The following is a 19,411-nucleotide window of genomic DNA, read 5'->3' on the forward strand; positions in this document are numbered from 1 at the left end:
TGTTAGGGTATAACTAAATTTACTATTCAGGAATCTGGAAAAGCTGAGTGACAACCAATGAGGTTGTTACAGGAGCTGTGACCACATATACTATATACCTGTACCAGGTATATAGTATATACTGATATCAGAGGCATTCACTGAGCTCTCAGTGTGTCTAAAGACCATTTGGACATTAGCATTTCAAAGACCCTGATTCCAGGAAGAAGCTCATTTACCCAGTTGGTCAACATTCTCCATTCCCCCCCATTGTGAGGTGTATGAGGGGTCCAAGGGTGGAGTCCATAGATGGGCTGGGACAAATCCTAGAGGATATAAACTTAAGGCCCTATTCCATGGAACGATTATCGTTCGTATTCGGCCGATATCGGCCGCTACGGACGATAATTGTCCGGTGGAATAGAGTGCAACGATCAGCCGACATCATTCATGTCGGCTGATCGTTGCAGTCGCTTGTTTTTCAACATGTTGAAAAACAAGCGACTGATATAGCAGCGATCTGCTGCCGTCGCTCCGGTGAATAGGAGCATCGGCAGCAGACGCTACTATATCCTATGGGCTGCCCGGACGATCAGCGATCCCCCGGGCAGCCCCCCCGCAGCTCCCCGCCGCCCCCTACGGCACTCACCCAGCGGGGAACGAGGAGCAAACGAGCGCTGAGAGCACTCGTTTGCTCCTCTAAACGACCTGTGGAATAGTGGCATTAGGGTCAATTTACACAGAATGATTATCTGACAGATTATCTTCCAACGATTTGAAGCCAAAGCCAGAAACAGACTATAAACATTCCTTCAAATCCATTCCTGGCTTTGGCTTCAAATCTTTGGCAGACAATCTGTCAGATAATCTTTCTGTGTAAATGGACTCTAAAGGCCCTATTTAATGGGCCGACGCTGTCAGCGCTAGTTTGCTCCTCGTTCCCCGCTCGCTGCCGCCACTATTCCACGTGTCGGCAGTGAGCGGGTGAGTCCGGGGGGGGGGGGGGGGGGCGGATTCAGGATCTGGAAAAGCTGCATAACAACTGAGTGGGGCTGTATCACTATATAAGTAAACAAATTTACTATTTCAGAATCTGGAAAAGCTGGGTGACAACTAGTGGGGCTGTATAACTACATAACTAAACAGATGTACTATTCATGGGAACCGGAAAACCTGGGTGATAACCAAAGAAGATGCAGAATCTAGAAAAGCAGATTTACTATTCAGGAATCTAGAAACATTGGGAGACCGCCAAGAGACTGTATCACTGAATAACTACAACAAAAATGACCATTCAGGAGTCTGGGAAAGCTGAGTGATAATAATATGTCCACTGCAGCCATATTGTACCCAACAATTGTTGATGACCACATGCTCATTTTCATAGAAAGACAGGCAATATCGCCTTATCGCTAAGCACATTTACCATTCAGGAATGTGGAAAAGCTGGGTGACAACCCATGAATGTGGAAAAGCTGGGTGACCATATGTTCACTATATGTTCACTCTTTTCTAGATTCATCGTGCATTGACCTGGGAAGGGATGATGATAAATTATAACATATCCAGGTAAGGTTACCTTTCAGGAGTCTGGGAAAGCTGTGTGACAGTATGCTCAGTATTACAGATCCCATAGCTGCTGTCCTGTATATAGGAGAATGTGTGTATGCACATCTCAGGAGCCTGGGAAAGCTGGGTGACAACCCATAATGGAGCGGTGATGCTGACTTCATTGTCACTGCAGCTTTTCTGAACAGGTCGTGTCTAGCGGTCGTATTTACATGACTCTGACTTCTAGAATAAATTGTGGATTTCCGCTCAAGACTGAAAACGTTACATGTAAACTCAAGTCTCTAAGGAGGGAACATGATCCGAGGCGGAGCAAATGCAGAATTCCTCCAGATTGCTGAAGGGTTAAGATGGCACTGGGCGGAAAGACACAAGAGTGGACATGTTGTATGTGATGATGCAGGAATGGTGGGGGGGCGTCTTATCCCTGCATGCAGATCCTGTCATGTCATAGAAAGTCTGCTTTTCTTTCAGTCGTCCCTTCTTTGCGGACATAGATGTTACCCAGCTTTTCTAGACTCCTGAATGACAGATCTGCCTCGTCATGCAAGGATGTTGGAAGAATGGCAGTATCACTGTGTATTGGTGTATATGTGGTGATGCCGCACTGGGAGGCGCGACCGGTCACTTACCAGATAGTGAAGTGTGACTCCACTGCAGTAGTGGTTGGTCGAGATATAGCTCAGCCAGGTGTTATGCTGTCGTGACGCCAGTGCCAGTTGGGCACACAGGTATGGGGGCACACCTGCTTTTAGTTTAATGAGGCTGGCTATACCCTTTCCCCTCTGGTCAGTAACCTGCCGGGCTATTTGGGGCCCCTTGGGAGCCTATCACGGTGGTCCTGAGTGGAATTGTGACCCACCCGGACTATCGGAGATGACCCAAGGAAGGTGCAATGACTGTGTAGGTGCTTGGATAAGAATCATGTCCCGTTACAATAAATAAACTCTTCATTACTGCAGGAATACTTAATACAGTGATACACAATAGTCTTTTGGCTTGATACGATACCTTGGATTTTAGTACCGAGATCTGTGCTGGGAGCTTGAGAAAGAGTACAGCCGTGCTGACTGAGTTGCGTGCTAATAGGTAGAAGAAGTTTAGAGAAGTAGAGAGGAGGATGTCGAGAGAGTCCCAACCCAAAGTAGTACTGTGCTCTGCCGGAACTTGAGAAGTAGAATAGATAGTAATACTTGAAGGTAGAAAGAATACTTGTGCCCATGTTTTGACTCTTTTGGTCCTTGCACCACCTATTGCCCACCAGTGTCGGGCGACTTGTCCTAGAGGATGACACAAGCCCCAGACCTTGTTACCTGGGAAGAGCAGAGTGGCCAAGGTTTCCTGGTGACACCCATGCTGCGAGATAAAGTACGTAGGCTCCTAGCAACTTTGCTCTATCTGGATCAGTTCCTATTTCTTCAGGATACTGTCCTGCACTTTTAGACTGGTTCTCGGCGTGGGCTGGGATGATCTCTGACTTGTCCTCTCTAAGTGAGTGTTCAGCACTACACAGTGTATAGAAGTGCTGCTTTCAAGAAACGAGTGGTAAGGTGTCTCATGTGTATCCATTCTCAACAGAGACCAACCCAAGACTGTCCACAGGGGACCTGGCATAAGCAAGGGCCCTACTTGGCTACGACAATGACTGTTCTGGCTTGCGTCCTTCCTCTACCAAAGCCAGAGTAAGACTCACTAAGGTGTGGCTACAATTCCTCTTCCCAGGTAACTTCCTTCTACAGCATCTGTAACGTGTGCTGTGAGTGGGTGAGAAGAGAGTGCAAGAGAAAGAGAAGAATAGAGATAGGCAGAAAAGAGAAAGCGCTCCCATTGGTGCACAGGTCCTAAAAACAATAACAGCTGTGCAATACTTAGGTACACAATATACATTTTAGCGACATCTAGTGGAAAAACTCAGGTACTACTTCATTACCACTTTCACTTTGAAGTACAGACTTTTGTGAGGGGTGTACAGACAAGAAACACCCGTGGTGGTACACCACAGTATCACACATGGTAGGCTTAGATACACCAGCTCGTAGGCTCCTAGCAACTTTGCTCTATCTGGATCAGTTCCTATTTCTTCAGGATACTGTCCTGCACTTTTAGACTGGTTCTCGGCGTGGGCTGGGATGATCTCTGACTTGTCCTCTCTAAGTGTGCGTTCAGCACTGCATAGTGCTGCTTTCAAGAAGAGAGTGCTCTTGTTTCCATGTGCGCCTGTTCACTATGACACCTCAGACTACACTGAACACTGACTAGTTGTAAGTCCTCCCACAGGGGACCTGGCATAAGCCAGGGCCCAGCTTGACCGCTGTAGGGACAGTTCTGGCTTGTGTCCTTCCTCTACAGAGTAAGGCTCCCAAAGGTGCGCCTACACTTCCTCTTCCCATGTGACAACTTCCTACAGCATATGTAACACCTGCTGTGAGTGGGTGAGAAGAGAGTGCAATAAAAGAAATGAGAAAGGTAGAAAAGAAAAGGAGCTCTCATTGGTGCACAGATCACAGAGACAATAACCCCTTAACGGCTACAGCTGTGCAATTCTTAGGCATATAGTACATATACTACCGACATCTAGTGGTAAAACATAGGTAATACTTCACTACCACTGATACTTGGAAGTACAGCCTTTTGTGAGGGGTGTAAAGAGAAGTAACACCCGTGGTGGGACACCTCATATATACCATAGAGACAGCCCATGTAGCTGCTATGGGGGTCTGGAGAGAGGGGGCTCAGTCCTAGTTACACCTAAGAGGCCCATGGCACTCCTATCCCATGGGGCATTTCATTGGTGCTTCCTATAGCTGGGACCCCCAACAATCACAACAATGGGGGATCCTGTTACTTGTATACAGTGTAGGTCAGACATATGCGTGTTGCTCCATTCAAGTGTATAGTCCAGATAGCTATGTACAGTATGTGCTCAGCATATATTTGTGTACGGCCCATAGAGTTGAATGGAGCAACATTACACATGTCAATTCAACCAAGTTTAATTCTCATGACCAGTGGGGATTCCAGCGGTTGGGCCGTTATCAATCAAACACACAGCCCCTATCGTACTTATAGGCTATGACAGGGATGGGGAACCTTCGGCCCTCCAGCTGTTGCAAAACTACAGTTCCCATCATGCCTGGACAGCCAAAGTGAAGCTTTGGCTGTTCAGGCAAGATAAGAATTGTAGTTTTGCAGCAGCTGGAGGGCCGAAGGTTCCCCATCCCTGGGCTATGAGTATCTTATGTGTTGTCTCCCTGCAGTGCCCCCACAGGGGAAATGATGCATTACACATTGCCCATTCAAACAACACAAAGCAGGACAGGTCCTCCAGGAAGAGAGACACTCTTTATAACCTCGCTCCAATCTGATCAAGATATGAGGATCCTGACCACAGGGCTGCCATTTTTTTAAAACAACAAAAAAAATCCCTAAAACTGGACAGCCCCTTTAGTAAAGAATTCATCATTTTCAGGCTCTTAACAGATGAGTGAACTTTGAGCATGTCCAAACCTGAACGCTCAGCATTTCATTACCAGTAGCTGAAAAATTCGGATGCAGCCCCAGGGAGTCCTGGAAAACATGGATACAGCCATAGGCCGAACAATAAGACTCAAGCAGCCGGAGTTGTGTTCATCTCCATGAACAATAATTGTCTCCATTCACTGACAGCAGCAGAAATCTCTTGTGTGTACAGTGACAAATCTGGAGTCTTATCAGTACAGGGAAACGTCTCGGCCATATTTGACTAAGATAACGCCTTTAGGTGACCTTCTAACATGGAGTTTTCTGTCCTTGGTGATTGCTTTCCAGGTGTCATTACTTGCTATGGTCGCCTTCTATATCCTCGGGCTGTATCTACCGTGTTTCCCCAAAAATAAGACAGTGCCTTATATACAATTTTTCTCCAAAATAGGCACAATGGGGGAGATTTATCAAACTGGTGTAAAGTAGAGCTGGCTCAGTTGCCCCTAGCAACCAATCAGATTCCACTTTTCATTCCTCACAGACACTTTGAAAAATGAAAGGTGGAATCTGATTGGTTGCTACGTAGGCTTCTAGCAACTTTGCTCTATCCGGATCAGTTCCTCTTCCTTCAGGATACTGTCCTGCACTGTTAGACTGGTTCTCGGGCGTGGGTTGGGGTGATCCCTGACTTGTCCTCTCTAAGTGAGTGTTCAGCACTACACAGTGTATAGAAGTGCTGCTTTCAAGAAACGAGTGGTAAGGTGTCTCATGTGCATCCATTCTCAACAGAGACCAACCCAAGACTGTCCACAGGGGACCTGGCATAAGCAAGGGCCCTACTTGGCTACTACAATGACTGTTCTGGCTTGCGTCCTTCCTCTACCAAAGCCAGAGTAAGACTCACTAAGGTGTGGCTACACTTCCTCTTCCCAGGTAACTTCCTTCTACAGCATCTGTAACGTGTGCTGTGAGTGGGTGAGAAGAGAGTGCAAGAGAAAGAGAAGAATAGAGATAGGCAGAAAAGAGAAAGCGCTCCCATTGGTGCACAGGTCCTAGAAACAATAACAGCTGTGCAATACTTAGGTACACAATATACATTTTAGCGACATCTAGTGGCAAAACTCAGGTACTACTTCATTACCACTTTCACTTTGAAGTACAGAGTTTTGTGAGGGGTGTACAGACAAGAAACACCCGTGGTGGTACACCACAGTATCACACATGGTAGGCTTAGATACACCAGCTCAGCTGACACTATGAATTACACGTAATAAACATAGATACACCGATATACCGGCTCAGCAGACAGTATAACCTATGATGTGGATTTAGATTCAGCAAAGCAGATAGTATCACATATGATAGGCTTACATTATATTCTAGCTCAGTAGACTGTATCTATTACAGATAATAAACTTAGATACATCAGCCCAGCAGACAGAATTACACATAATAGAGTTAGATACGCCAGCCCAGCACACAGTATTACATATGATAGGATTAGATACACCAGCCCAGCAGACAGTATTAAACGTGATAGGATTAGATACACCAGCCCAGCAGACAGTATTACATATAAAAGGGTTAGATACACCAGCACAGCAGACAGTATTACATATGATAGGGTTAGATACACCAGACCAGCAGACAGTATTACATATGATAGGGTTAGATACACCAGACCAGCAGACAGTATTACATATGATAGGGTTAGATGAGATTTCTCAGCAGGCAGTATCACACCGGAAAGGCTTAGATATTCCATCTCAGCATACGGTATCTCACATGGTTGGCTTAGATACACATTACTAAAACTTCAGGATTCTGCCTTCCTATCTCTGATTTGAGACGTCACATCATAAAATTGACATCTTTTGTGTAAATTTAACAATTTTTTTCTTTTTTTTTTTAACTTTCATTTACACATTTATTAATTTCCTTTTCTTTTTAACTTTCATTTTCTCAAAGAGAAGATCTATTCTCGTCCCCATTACTGCGACGCTGCTTTCATTTCACTTGTCTTATATACTGAGATGGAGGCGATTACATCCACGTAGAAAGGCGGCATAAATAATCGCCTTCCTTATCTGACGTGGGTGAAGATTGTCCGTCCACACCCTTATATCAGCGCACATGATTACAGGGAGCAGCCATGATGAATGTTCTGCAGTTTAGGATTTGGTGCCATCTGCTGGACTAGTGAGAAATTTCCTAATATTTAAAGTTATCCACAGGACAGGGCAGGGGTAGGGAACCTTGGCTCTCAGCTGTTGCAAAACTACAACTCCCATCATGCCTGGACAGCCAAAGCTAAAGCTTTGGCTGTCCAGGCATGATGGGAGTTGTAGTTTTGCAACAGCTGGAGAGCCAAGGTTTCCTATCCCTGGGATAGGGGGATAACAAGCTGATCTATGGGGGTCTGACCACTGATCATAATCAATTAGATTCTGCAGCACAAATACAAGGTGTTCTAAGAATCACTTGTGTGCTGTGTATATAGACCACGCTGCTCGTCTTCCTGATTTACATAACTTTTATTCATTTCTGTGGTTTGTATATCTGCTTTATGTGTTGGACATATTTGTGTTAGTTACATTCTCGGCTGGATGTGTTGGTGGCGTTCTGTTGCTCTGGCATGGTCGTGTTGTCCGTGGCGCTATTCTCTCGGTGATGATGATATGACACCTCTGTAAGGTTTATATTCTTCCCCTTCACATGAACTAACACGGCTGCCTTATACTTCTTCCTGGGTCTAAAGTCTGACCCCACCGAGCCAGTCTGTTCCTCTTTATCAAAGCCTGACACCTGCCCCTTCTCATTATGGCTGCCTACAGTTTTGGTGCAGGGGCCCTCTGTTCTGCGCGGGCCTTTAGTGGCAGCCATACTTTTAGGGAGGTTTTTCTGGTTCCTGCGGATGGGTTGCTGGTCACATACTGTAAAGCTGTACACCAATAGCTTCTCAGTGAGAGAGCGGAGGTCAGATGACGGTCGCTCCACCCTATTCTTCTTATCTATGGTACGTCGTTGTGTAACTTGGGAAGATGCATATGGAAAGACTTGAGCTGCAGAAATATAACAGCTATAATACTGTCCCATATGTTTAAGAATATAACTACTATAATACTGCTCCCTATATACAGGAATATAACTACTATAATACTGCTCCTATATACAGGAATATAACTACTATAATACTTCTCCTACATACAAGAATATAACTACTATAATACTGCTCCTATATACAAGAATATAACTACTATAATACTGCCCCTACAGTGACTCCAAGAAGTATTTGATCCCTTGCTGATTTTCTTTGTTTGCCCACTAATAAAGACATGATCATTCTATACTTGTAATGGTAGATGTATTCTAACATGGAGAGACAGAATATTAAAAAGAAAATCCAGAAAATAAATCTAAGGAATATATATTAATTGATTTGTATTTCATGGAGTGAAATAAGTATTTGATCCCTTAGTATTCATTAGCAGTTCTGGCTTTTACAGACCAGTTAGACACTCCCAATCAACTTGTTACCTGACCTGAGGCCACCTGTTCTCACTAATCACTTGTGTGAAAAACAACTGTCCACAGAATCAGACAGATCACACAGATTTCAAGTCTCCAACATGGGTAAAACCAAAGAGCTGTCACAGGACCTCAGAGTCAGAATTGTTGACCTTCACAAAGCTGGAATGGGCTACAAAAAGATTAGTAAGGTGTTGGATGTGAAAGTAACAACTATTGGTGCAATTATCAGAAAGTTTAAAGAGTATAACATGACAATCAACAGACCTTGGCCCGGTGCTCCAAAGAAGATTTCGCCTCGTGGGGTGGCAATGATGCTGAGAACAGTCAGAAATCGTCCTGCAACTACTCGGCAGGAGTTGGCAAATGACCTGAAGGCAGCTGGGACCACAGTTTGCAAGGAAACAATTGGCGACACTTTGCGCAACAATGGATTCACATCCTGCAGTGCCCGAAAGGTACCCCAGCTGAAGAGAGCACATGTGGAGGCGCGCCTCAAGTATGCCAATGATCATTTGAAAGATGAACCAATTTATTGGGAGAAGGTTTTGTGGTCAGATGAGACCAAAATTGAACTTTTTGGCCTCAACTCCACCCGCCATGTGTGGAGGAAGAAAAATGCTGCCTATGACCCCAAGAACACTGTGCCCACCGTCAAGCATGGAGGTGGAAGCATAATGTTTTGGGGGTGTTTCTCTGCCAAGGGTACAGGGCTACTTCACCGCATCACTGGGAAGATGGATGGAGCCATGTACCGCACAATCCTGAGGGACAACCTCCTCCCCTCTGCCAGGGTTCTGAAAATGGGCCGTGGTTGGGTCTTCCAACATGATAACGACCCTAAACATAGAGCAAAGGCAACAAAGGATTGGCTCAAGAAAAATCACATTAAGGTCATGGAGTGGCCCAGCCAGTCGCCAGACCTCAATCCGATCGAAAATCTATGGAGGGAGCTGAAGGTCAGAGTTGCCAAGCGACAGCCCACCAACCCTCATGATTTAGAGAGAATCTGCAAAGAAGAGTGGGCCAAAATTCCCCCTGGTGTGTGTGCTAAACTTGTGGTTTACTACAACAAACGTCTCACCGCTGTGCTTGCAAACAAAGGCTTTGCCACTAAGTATTGAGTGTGTTTGGCAAGAGGGATCAAATACTTTTTTTCCTCATTGAAATACAAATTAATTAAAATATATTCTTTAAAATTATATTCTGGATTTTTTTCTTGATATTCTGTCTCTCCATGTTAGAATATATCTACCATTAAAAGTTCTGAAGGATGGTGTCTTTATTAGTGGGCAAACAAAGAAAATCAGCAAGGGATCAAATACTTCTTGGACTCACTGTATATACAAGAATATACAACTATAATACTGCTCCCTATATACAAGAATATAACTACTATAATACTGCTCCTATATACAAGAATATAACTACTATTTATTTATTTATTTATTTTTTATATATTTATTTATGAAAACTTTTTCACAGTTATGCAAAGATATAAAATCAATTTTACAAAATACAATGTCAAAACATACGGCATATCAAAAAACCCTTGCACATAATCCATAATTATCCCAACCCCCCCCCCCCCCCCGGACTGAAGAAGAAAAAAAAACAAACCATGTCACTCCTAAGCCCATTTTCCCCAAAAACACTGGTACTTGTGAATACCATTTCTTTTCTTTAAATACCAAATTCGTTCATACAACATGATTTTGTTAACCGTATTTATCCATTCTTGAACAGAGGGAGGAGTTACCGCTATCCAATTTCTAAGGATAACCAACCTAGCGTAAAACAACACCCTTACGATAAGCCTCTCGTGTTTCGTAATTTTACTGGAGTCCCCCAGGATTAACGTAAGCGGATCCCTGGGAACCTTATATTTGAGCTTCCCATCCAGTGTGTCACAAACTTCCCTCCAATACTCCCCAACACTTTGACAGGACCAAAACAAATGCAAAAAATCAGCATCTTCCAAATTACACTTGGGACATTGAGCTTTTTCGGAAATACCCATTCTACCCCATTGTCTAGGTAAGTAATAAACAACATGCAACAGTTTAAACTGTATAAATTTATGGGCTTCGCAAAGAGATACTCTACTTAGGTTTCCCAAAATCCGCTCACGACTCTCCTCTCCTATATCACCCAGGGAGGCACTCCATTTGGCCCAACATTTATCCGTCGCTTTACAGGGGACCACCATAACCAGGGACTTATATATGAATGAGAGGGACTTCTTGCATGCCGGATCAGCGACAAATCTATTAAACAAAACAGAACTACATATTTGAAAACCATGAACCGCCCCCGAGTGAATTTTTACAAATTCTAATTGTTTATAGAAAAACCAGTGACTGGTATCCAGACCGTATAACTCTTGAAGTGCCTGAAACTTAATAAGTGAACCATTTTCAAATAATTGACTTAACCGAGTGATACCTTTCCCTATCCAAAATGAACTACTAGGGATATTAGAAAAATGGTGCAAAAAAGAATTATTGCAAAGAGGAGTGAGATAAGTGTTCCCCCCAATCCCACATATATCTTTAATATAAACCCAAACTTTATTAATAAGTGAACAAAACACAATCCTTTTAAAGGTTCCTTCCAACAAATTTCCAGATTCCAACAACTCAAACCAATTATCGTGTTTACTCAATGACAATAAATGTGCAAATACCTCATAATTAATCCCTCTAAGAATACGTGAAAAATGTGCAGCAACAAAATAAAGTCGGAGATTCGGCATGCCAAAGCCACCCCTACTACTTGGAGCAGCAAAGGCCGAATATTTCAGCCTAACTCTCTTCCTGCCCCATATAAGACTCCCAAGCTTTACCTCGATCCGGTGGATCCAGGCATTGCTAATCCAAATTGGAGCAGCTCCAAAGAAGAACAGCAGCTGAGGTAACACTACTAATTTTATAATTGCAGCTCTGTCTACCATGGCAAGGGGAAGTTTCGCCCATATTTTAATACGCTTCTCTAAATTTCGCTCAAAAGGAGCAAGATTAGCTGGACCATATTTCCCTGGATCCCTAGTGATCAGCACCCCTAGGTATTCTAATAAATCGGATGTCTTCAGAATCCTAACTTTCCCTAAGGGAACCTCTATTTCTTCATCTAGTGGAAACAAGCAGGACTTCCCCCAATTTATTTCCAAACCTGAAAAATGACCATACTTCTCTAGTGCGGAGACCAAACCAGGAAGGAACTTCACCGGCTCCCTCATAAACAGCAGGACGTCATCTGCATATAGCAGGATTTTATTTGACTCCCCACAAAGGCCAAAACCCTGGAATTCCGCATGCCGCCTCACCCATTCCGCCAGAGGCTCCATATAAATTGCTAATAATAAAGGGGAGAGAGGGCACCCTTGACGAGTTCCCCTAGACAAATCAAAAGAACGGGAAAGGGAGCCATTGATAATCAGCTTAGCCGTAGGATCAGCATACAACAACTTAACCCAATCTAAAAAAGACCCGCTAACACCCATTTTCTCAAGAATTGACCACAAAAACCCCCACTCCACCCTGTCAAACGCTTTAGTCGCGTCTAGTGACAGGATGGAGCGAGGCCCAGAACAGTCCGACTGAATGGCAGCAAATACCTTTAAGATGTTATCATGAACCGTTTTATTCGGCATAAAGCCTCCCTGTTCCTCCCCTATAATTTTGGTAATAACGGAGTTCAACCTCCGAGCCAGAATTTTCGCTAATAACTTATCATCCGTATTAAGGAGAGATATGGGGCGATAAGACGATATCTCAGCTGGATCCTTTCCCTTCTTTTTAATCAACACTATATGGGCCTCCCTCATTGATTGTGGCAGCCTCCCTCCCTTCAAGGATTCATTAAAAACATCCAGAAGAATGGGCAAGATGACACCAGAGAAATCCCTATAAAATTGTGTCGGCAACCCATCGGAGTCGGGGGAGGAATTACCTACAAAAGAGCCAAGCGCCTCACCAAGTTCCGCCAGGGTAATGTCTCCGCACAGAGACTCTCTCTGCTCCAAAGTCAATACTGGTAGTTCCAACTTGCTCAAAAATAGTAATTGTTCCTCTATATTAGAGGGGGCCTCAGATTGGTAAAGTTTGGAAAAAAAGGAGACAATCTCTTCCTCAATCTCCAAATCGGTGTCTACCATTGCCCCTCCCTGTGTTTTTAAAGCACAGATGGAAGTCTTCTCTAAGTTACCCTTAAGAATATTTGCAAGGATCTTATTGGGTTTACCCCCTGCAATAAAATTACTCTGACCCTGAAAAAAAATTTTCTGCTGAGCTTTTTCCCTTAAAAGAACCTCATAATTCTTTTGAGCAGCTTGTAGAGCCAGCCAGGACTCCTGCGAGTCTCTTTGTTCATACAGTAGTTTTTTAGCCTCTACATCATCCAGCACAGTCTGTTCCTTCTTTCTAAACTCCTTTTTCTTAATCAAGATATCCCTAAAAAAAATACCTCTCATATATGCTTTCATAGCATCCCAGACAATTGTAACCGGAGTGGTGGATTTATTAGCTGACCAGAACCAGGATATTTCCTTACAGAACTGTTCATTCTTATTAAGGACACTAAACCAGTGTGGATTTATCCGAAATGGGCCACAAGCCCTTGCTTTAAAACTCAAATCAAGCTCCAACAAAATCGGAGAATGATCCGACACTGACCTAGGTTCCAACTTAATTTTCTTTATAAAGGGTACGGAGTTTTCTTCACAAATGACCAGATCTATCCTGGAGGCCGCTTGGTGGGAAGCGCTAAAACAGGTAAAAACCGTAACAACCGGGTACATCCTACGCCATGCATCGACCCAACCCGCCTCGGAGCAAAATCTCCTGAGAGGGGTAGGGCCAAGACCCCAGCCAGCAGACCGTCCTCTACGATCCCTCTGAGAGTCCCATACACAATTATAATCCCCCATTGAGTAGAGGACAGCATATTCCTTATTGTTCGCAAACCCAACCAAAGCCTCCAATACCGCCGTTCTAAACGGAGGAGCAATATAAATAAATGCCAAGATCACCGCCACCCCATTAAGCTTACCATAAAGAAAAATATAACGGCCCTCAGAGTCAATTTTCTTACAGTTCAAATCAAAGTCAATCATTTTATGCACGTAAACTGAGACGCCAGAGGAAAATGATGACAGGGTAGAGTGAAACTCATATTTAGCCCACTTTTTACCAATAACTTCCGTGTCCTTAGGTATGTGTGTTTCTATCAGGGCAACTATTGCCGGTAAATGCCTTGTAACTACTCCCAAAATTGCATATCTCTTCACCCTGTCAGCCATTCCCCTGACGTTCCAGGTCAAAATTCTAACAGGAGCCATCTAAACAAAAAAGGAAAAAAAAAAAAAAAGAAAAAAAAAGAAAGAAAAAAAAAAAAAGAAAAACCCCTTCTGTCCAGGTCCCCCCTCCCCAAACCCCACCAATGTTGCCAACAATAGCGGCAACTCATCCTACACCTGTACCCACCCACCCCTCCCCCCCTTCCCCCCCAGCGCCCCCTCCAACACATCAATTCAACCATAATAACATTAAATCCGGACCAGTGCACCCCGACAATCTAACACTCTATGCCCTCTGCCTCCATCCACCTATCCACCTCCACAGAGGAGGCGAAGAAGTGCACAGAGTTTTTATACACCACCCGAAGCCGGGCCGGAAACAGCAACGAAAAAGAAAGACCAGCCTTAGATAACCGTTTTTTAACCTCTCTATACGAGGCCCTCTTAACCTGCGTTCCCCTTGAAAAATCTGGATAGAAAAAATTTTTAAGCATCATTCCAAAAGATGTCCCCCTTTATTCTGGCAAGCTTCAGGAGAGCGTCTCTATCGGGGGAGCAAAGAACCTTAATGAGCATAGTACGAGGGGGCGCCCCTGGAGCAGATTTTTTCCCAGGGATCCTATGTGCTCTCTCTAACCAAAACAGGGGGGAAAAGGAGTCTGCCCCGAATAAGTCGAGGAGCCATTTTTGACAAAAAAACACCGGGGATTGCCCCTCCTCCCCCTCAGGCAGTCCAACTATCCGGATATTGGACCTGCGAGAGCGATCCTCCAAGTCAGTCAACTTGTCCCTTAGCCCTATATTATCTTTCTTTAACATGTCCATCTCCTTCTGAACCAGAGTTATAGAATTTTCTAGGGGTGAGATTTGTTTTTCCATTACTCCCATTTTATCTCGGATATTGGAGAGATCCTGCCGGACCAACATCATGTCAGATGATACAGACCCCATCTGGGTAGTTAGGAGAGATATGGCTTGGCTACATTTAGAGATCTCTGAGAGGATCTCTTTCAGAACTCCTGGGTCCACTCCTCCTCTAAGCCCCGTCTCTCCCCCCGGAATTTCTGAGTGCACGGCGGAGGCTTCCCCGGTAGAGGAGTTGAGAGACAAATCCAATTTATTAATCCCCGGGGATTTCAGATATTTTCCAATCTTGGGGGGCGAGGTAGAGTCCTTGGCCGCAGTCCCCTTACCAGCTTTCTTACCCTGGGATTTCGTAGCCATAATAACAGGGAGACGATAATATTCAGACTATTGGCCGGCAGGCCTTATACTTAACAGCTATTCCGCGAGTGCAGGAGAGGGACCCCTCGGGCCTCAGTCCAACCACAGATTAATTTACTTGTTCTCCGGGAAAAGAGCAAGGCAAAGAGAAGTCGGGAAGCGCCCGCAAATCACCCTCCGGCCACTCAGCAAAAGCAGTCCTTAAAGAGGCAAACCAGAGGGGAGGGAGGTTAGATTCCAGCAGCCACATCAAATCAATAGTCATTCTTGTATAGAGATACTGCTGCCCCCATATCACCAATGGTCAAACTCACAGCAGGTCCTCCGCAGCAGTAAAAGAACAGCATACACAAACAGTACCTCTGCAGTGTCCTTGCAGCAAGAGACAGGGGCCAAGAGGAGGCAAACAGGAGAAGGATAGGGCCGAGGAGACCACTCTCACCACCGCAGCTCCACCGCTCTGCAGACGCCGGCAGAGCGTTCCGTCCGTCCTCGGCTCTCATTGGTTCCCGGAGTCAGCTGACCGCTTCCCCCAGCCGCGTCACCGCACGTGACCGCCGGCTGGTCCCGAGGCCCAGCGACCCCCGATGGCAAAGGAGTCAGTGCCGGAGGAGCCCACAGGCAAGCCACATCCCAAGGGGCCATCGTCCACGCCACACCCCGCCGCTCATCACCGGGGCCTAGGACACAGCCTCCCCAGGCAGGGCGCCTGGTCCACGCGGAGGGAGGAGGTAAGGGGAGGGGAGGGGGGAGAGACGAGCAGCGCGGCCCTACGTCATGCCGCCGGCGTCACCCCCCGCCAATTGCCATATCTCCTTCTGAGAATATAACTACTATAATACTGATCCCTATATACAAGAATATAACTACTATAATACTGCTCCCTATATACAAGAATATAACTACTATAATACTGCCCCCTATATACAATAATATAACTACTATAATACTGCTCCCTATATACAAGAATATAACTACTATAATACTACTCCTATATACAGGAATATAACTACTATAATACTGCTCCTATATACAGGAATATAACTACTATAATACTGCTCCTATATACAAGAATATAATTACTATAATAGTGCTCCTATATACAAGAATATAACTACTATAATACTGCTCCTATATACAAGAATATAACTACAATAATACTGCTTCTATATACAAGAATATAACTACTATAATACTGCTCCTATATACAGGAATATAACTACTATAATACTGTCCCCTATATACAAGAATATAACTACTATAATACTGCCTCCTATATACAAGAATATAACTACTATAATACTGCCCCCTATGTATAAGACAATAACATGTCTTGTACTGTAGTTTATTTGATAATAGGCACCATGCCGCCATATACGTACAATCACATATCCCTGTCTTACCTGGTGGTGGTTGACTTGAACATGGAATTCTCTGCAGAAGAAGGAGAACATGCTTAGATGGTAGGTTAATTGAAATGGCTGATTAATGAAAGTTGGGGGCCACCCCTCCCCCACCTACCTTTATGTAGAACCGCTCCTCTGTGCAGCGGAACATTGCAAAATGGCAGAAGGAGTTGAAACGGTGCAATGTGTCCAGTTCCGTGCAGACAGGTCCTGCAACAACAGCAGCAATGTCACCTTGTGCTGCATGTTCTCGACCTTGGCTCTAAGGCAAGGACCTTGCACAATATTTATAGTCACCCTTGGGGATCTGTCCATGGTTCTCCACCAAGTCGTAGCCAAAAACTTGTGGGTCTTTGCACCCGGAGACACGACGGATGTGACAGAGCCGTTTGGCTTTCCATTCAGGTTGGATGAGTTTTATAAATATCTGATACTCTTCCTCAGACAGGGGGGAGCCGGGACGTGCAGGGTCTGGGGAGGTGACGTCTACCGGAATCCATGTTCGAGTCCACCAGAGGATGATGAAGGCTGCGTGTGATACACATGGATACATTAACATATACAATAACATTCACCGACTGGTAATAAGTGATCATTGATGTCGATGATTTAAATCCACACAAAATCGGTATTCAAATCCTTATGACAGGAAGTGTTGTCATGGGGACAGTAAAGAAGATGGGCAGCAGGCTATGAACTAGCCAAGACAAAAAGAGACCTCAGTAGTCATTGGCCAATCAGAGTCCAGGTTTAAAGGGATTTTCGGAGACTTTTATATTGATATCAGTCTTTAGCATAGACCACCAATATCTGATCAGTAGTAGAAGGGGCCGCCTTGTTACTCAGGTCACACTGACCAATAAGCGCTTCCCTTAAGAGACTGATAATGGTGCTCATTGATTGGTTCAGTAAAGGACTTGGACCGCCAATGAGCACTTGAGAATAGAATCCGGGCCGGACTGGCCATCCGGCAGTTCGGGCAAATGCCAGAGGGGCCACAGCACTGAGTGGGCCAGTCTCATCTTCACCTGCATGATGCAGAACGCCCCTAATAACCATTTATGTGACCTATTGCCAGTGTCCCCCCTTTGACATGCCCCCTCGCTACCGCAGAGTGCTATAATGCCCCGCTTACTGTCAATGACTGTTCCACTGCTTCCTTTGCTACCTGCCCCAATAATCCCCCATGCCATAGTGTCCCCACGCCCCCCTCTTTGGCACAGACTGCCTTTACCCCCCTCTCTGGCACAGGCTGCCTAGTGCCCCCCCCTTCCACCACAGACTGATCCCTTCCCCTATATACTCACAGACTGCTCTACATGACTGTAGCTGACTGCTCTCTATGCCCCTGCTTTCACACACTCCACCCTACAGGTCGTCCCCTTTCTCACACACAGACCCCAGGCCAGACACACTGAACTATAAATACAGTGCCACGCCACGCTCCCCACCTTGCCAAAGCCACCTGTAGCGAGCCCTCCTTCCTATATAAGTACACCGATGTGACCACTGGCGGCACAAGACCATGGACGTCAGACCTCCTAACACCTCCATTCTTCTGTCTATCTAGCAGGCCTGCACCAAGCACCCTCTTAGAGGGGAGCTCCTGCTAATTCATCCTGCTGTCTGATGTGCCATGTGCACCAACGGCTGCGGAGACACCAAACTGCCGGTCACATGGAGTGTGATACTATATGGGCTAAGTTACGTACCTCACACAGTTATAGTGATCTCCTCAGTGCCCCCTAAAAGAAATAGCGCCCTCTTTAGGCTTTACACATTAATAGTACTTCTGCAAATGCCATGCACAGTAATAATGCCCACCTCATTGCCCCTACATAGTAGTAGTCACCCCCTTTCTGCCCTGTATAATTATAATGGACAATACAAAGTAATAATGTCTACTTTGTGCCCCCTGGAAAATAATAAAGGTGGGCAGGCATAATGCAGGGTGTTGTTACTGCTTACTGGGGCCGAATAGGGGTATTAAGATTAATAATTACCCTTTTATCCACACAACAGTAAGACCAGACCCCTTTATCCCCTGACCATATGTTATTACAGTGCACTGTAATAGATGGTAGAGCCCCCCAATAGGTAGTAGAGCCCCCCAATAGGTAGTAGAGCACCCTAATAGGTAGTAGAGCACCCTAATAGGCAGTAGAGAACCCTAATAGGTAGTAGTGCACTGTAATAGGTAGTAGAGCCCCCCAATAGGTAGTAGAGCACCCTAACAGGCAATATGGACCATTAATATGTAGTAGTGCCCTCTAATAAATAACAGTACCTCTTAATAGGCAATATGGTCCAATAATAGGTAGTAGTACCCCTAGTGGGCAGTAGTGTCCTCTAAAATGTAATATGAACTATTAATTAGGTAATATTGCCCCCTAATAAGCAACATGGCCCATTAACAGGTAACAGTGCCCCTTACCAGGCAACTTGGCTCAGGTAGTAGTGCCTCTCAATAGGAAGCAGTGCCCCCCAATAAACAACAATAAGGTAATAATTAGAGATGAGTGAGTAGTAAAAAATTCCAATTTTCGAATATCGAGTCGAGTAGAGCCTGATACTTGACTATGCGATTGAATGTCAAATCCCATTAAAGTCGATGGTAGAAAAATGCTTGAATCTTGGAAATCAAAATCCGACCACTAGGAGGTCACCAAGTCCACAATGACACCTCAGGAAATGATGGAATGCAACTGGGGCAGCAGGGGAAGCATGCCTGGCTGCATCTAACACGCCAAAGCCACAGCATTACGCCACTATCACAGCCTATCAACTATACGCTCCAAACACAATATAAACCTCTATGGAAAAAATATATGGAAACCTTCTTTCCTTTACAGTAGTATGGACAGAGAGCCACATTTTAAGTAAAAAACATTTAAGGTCAGAAACATTTTCATGCACCCCTTTAAATCACGTTTCCTATGGCAGCCAC

At 44.8% G+C, this 19,411-nt stretch overlaps 1 protein-coding gene across 1 annotated transcript; it reads right to left on the minus strand.

Annotated features, from left to right (window-relative positions):
• Positions 1-7,525: 7,525 nt before the first annotated feature.
• ACRBP (acrosin binding protein) lies at positions 7,526-18,098 on the minus strand. Its single transcript, XM_069978871.1, has 5 exons — positions 17,916-18,098; positions 16,762-16,992; positions 16,580-16,674; positions 16,462-16,492; positions 7,526-8,072 (listed from the first exon to the last, which is right to left on the minus strand). Exons 1-5 carry the CDS (start codon positions 18,016-18,018, stop codon positions 7,597-7,599), a joined length of 936 nt encoding a protein of 311 aa, XP_069834972.1. The 5' UTR covers positions 18,019-18,098; the 3' UTR covers positions 7,526-7,596.
• Between the last annotated feature and the right edge of the window lie 1,313 nt (positions 18,099-19,411).

This window comes from Dendropsophus ebraccatus, chromosome 8, assembly GCF_027789765.1.
Source record: "Dendropsophus ebraccatus isolate aDenEbr1 chromosome 8, aDenEbr1.pat, whole genome shotgun sequence".
In the NCBI taxonomy this organism is placed as follows: Eukaryota; Metazoa; Chordata; class Amphibia; order Anura; family Hylidae; genus Dendropsophus; species Dendropsophus ebraccatus.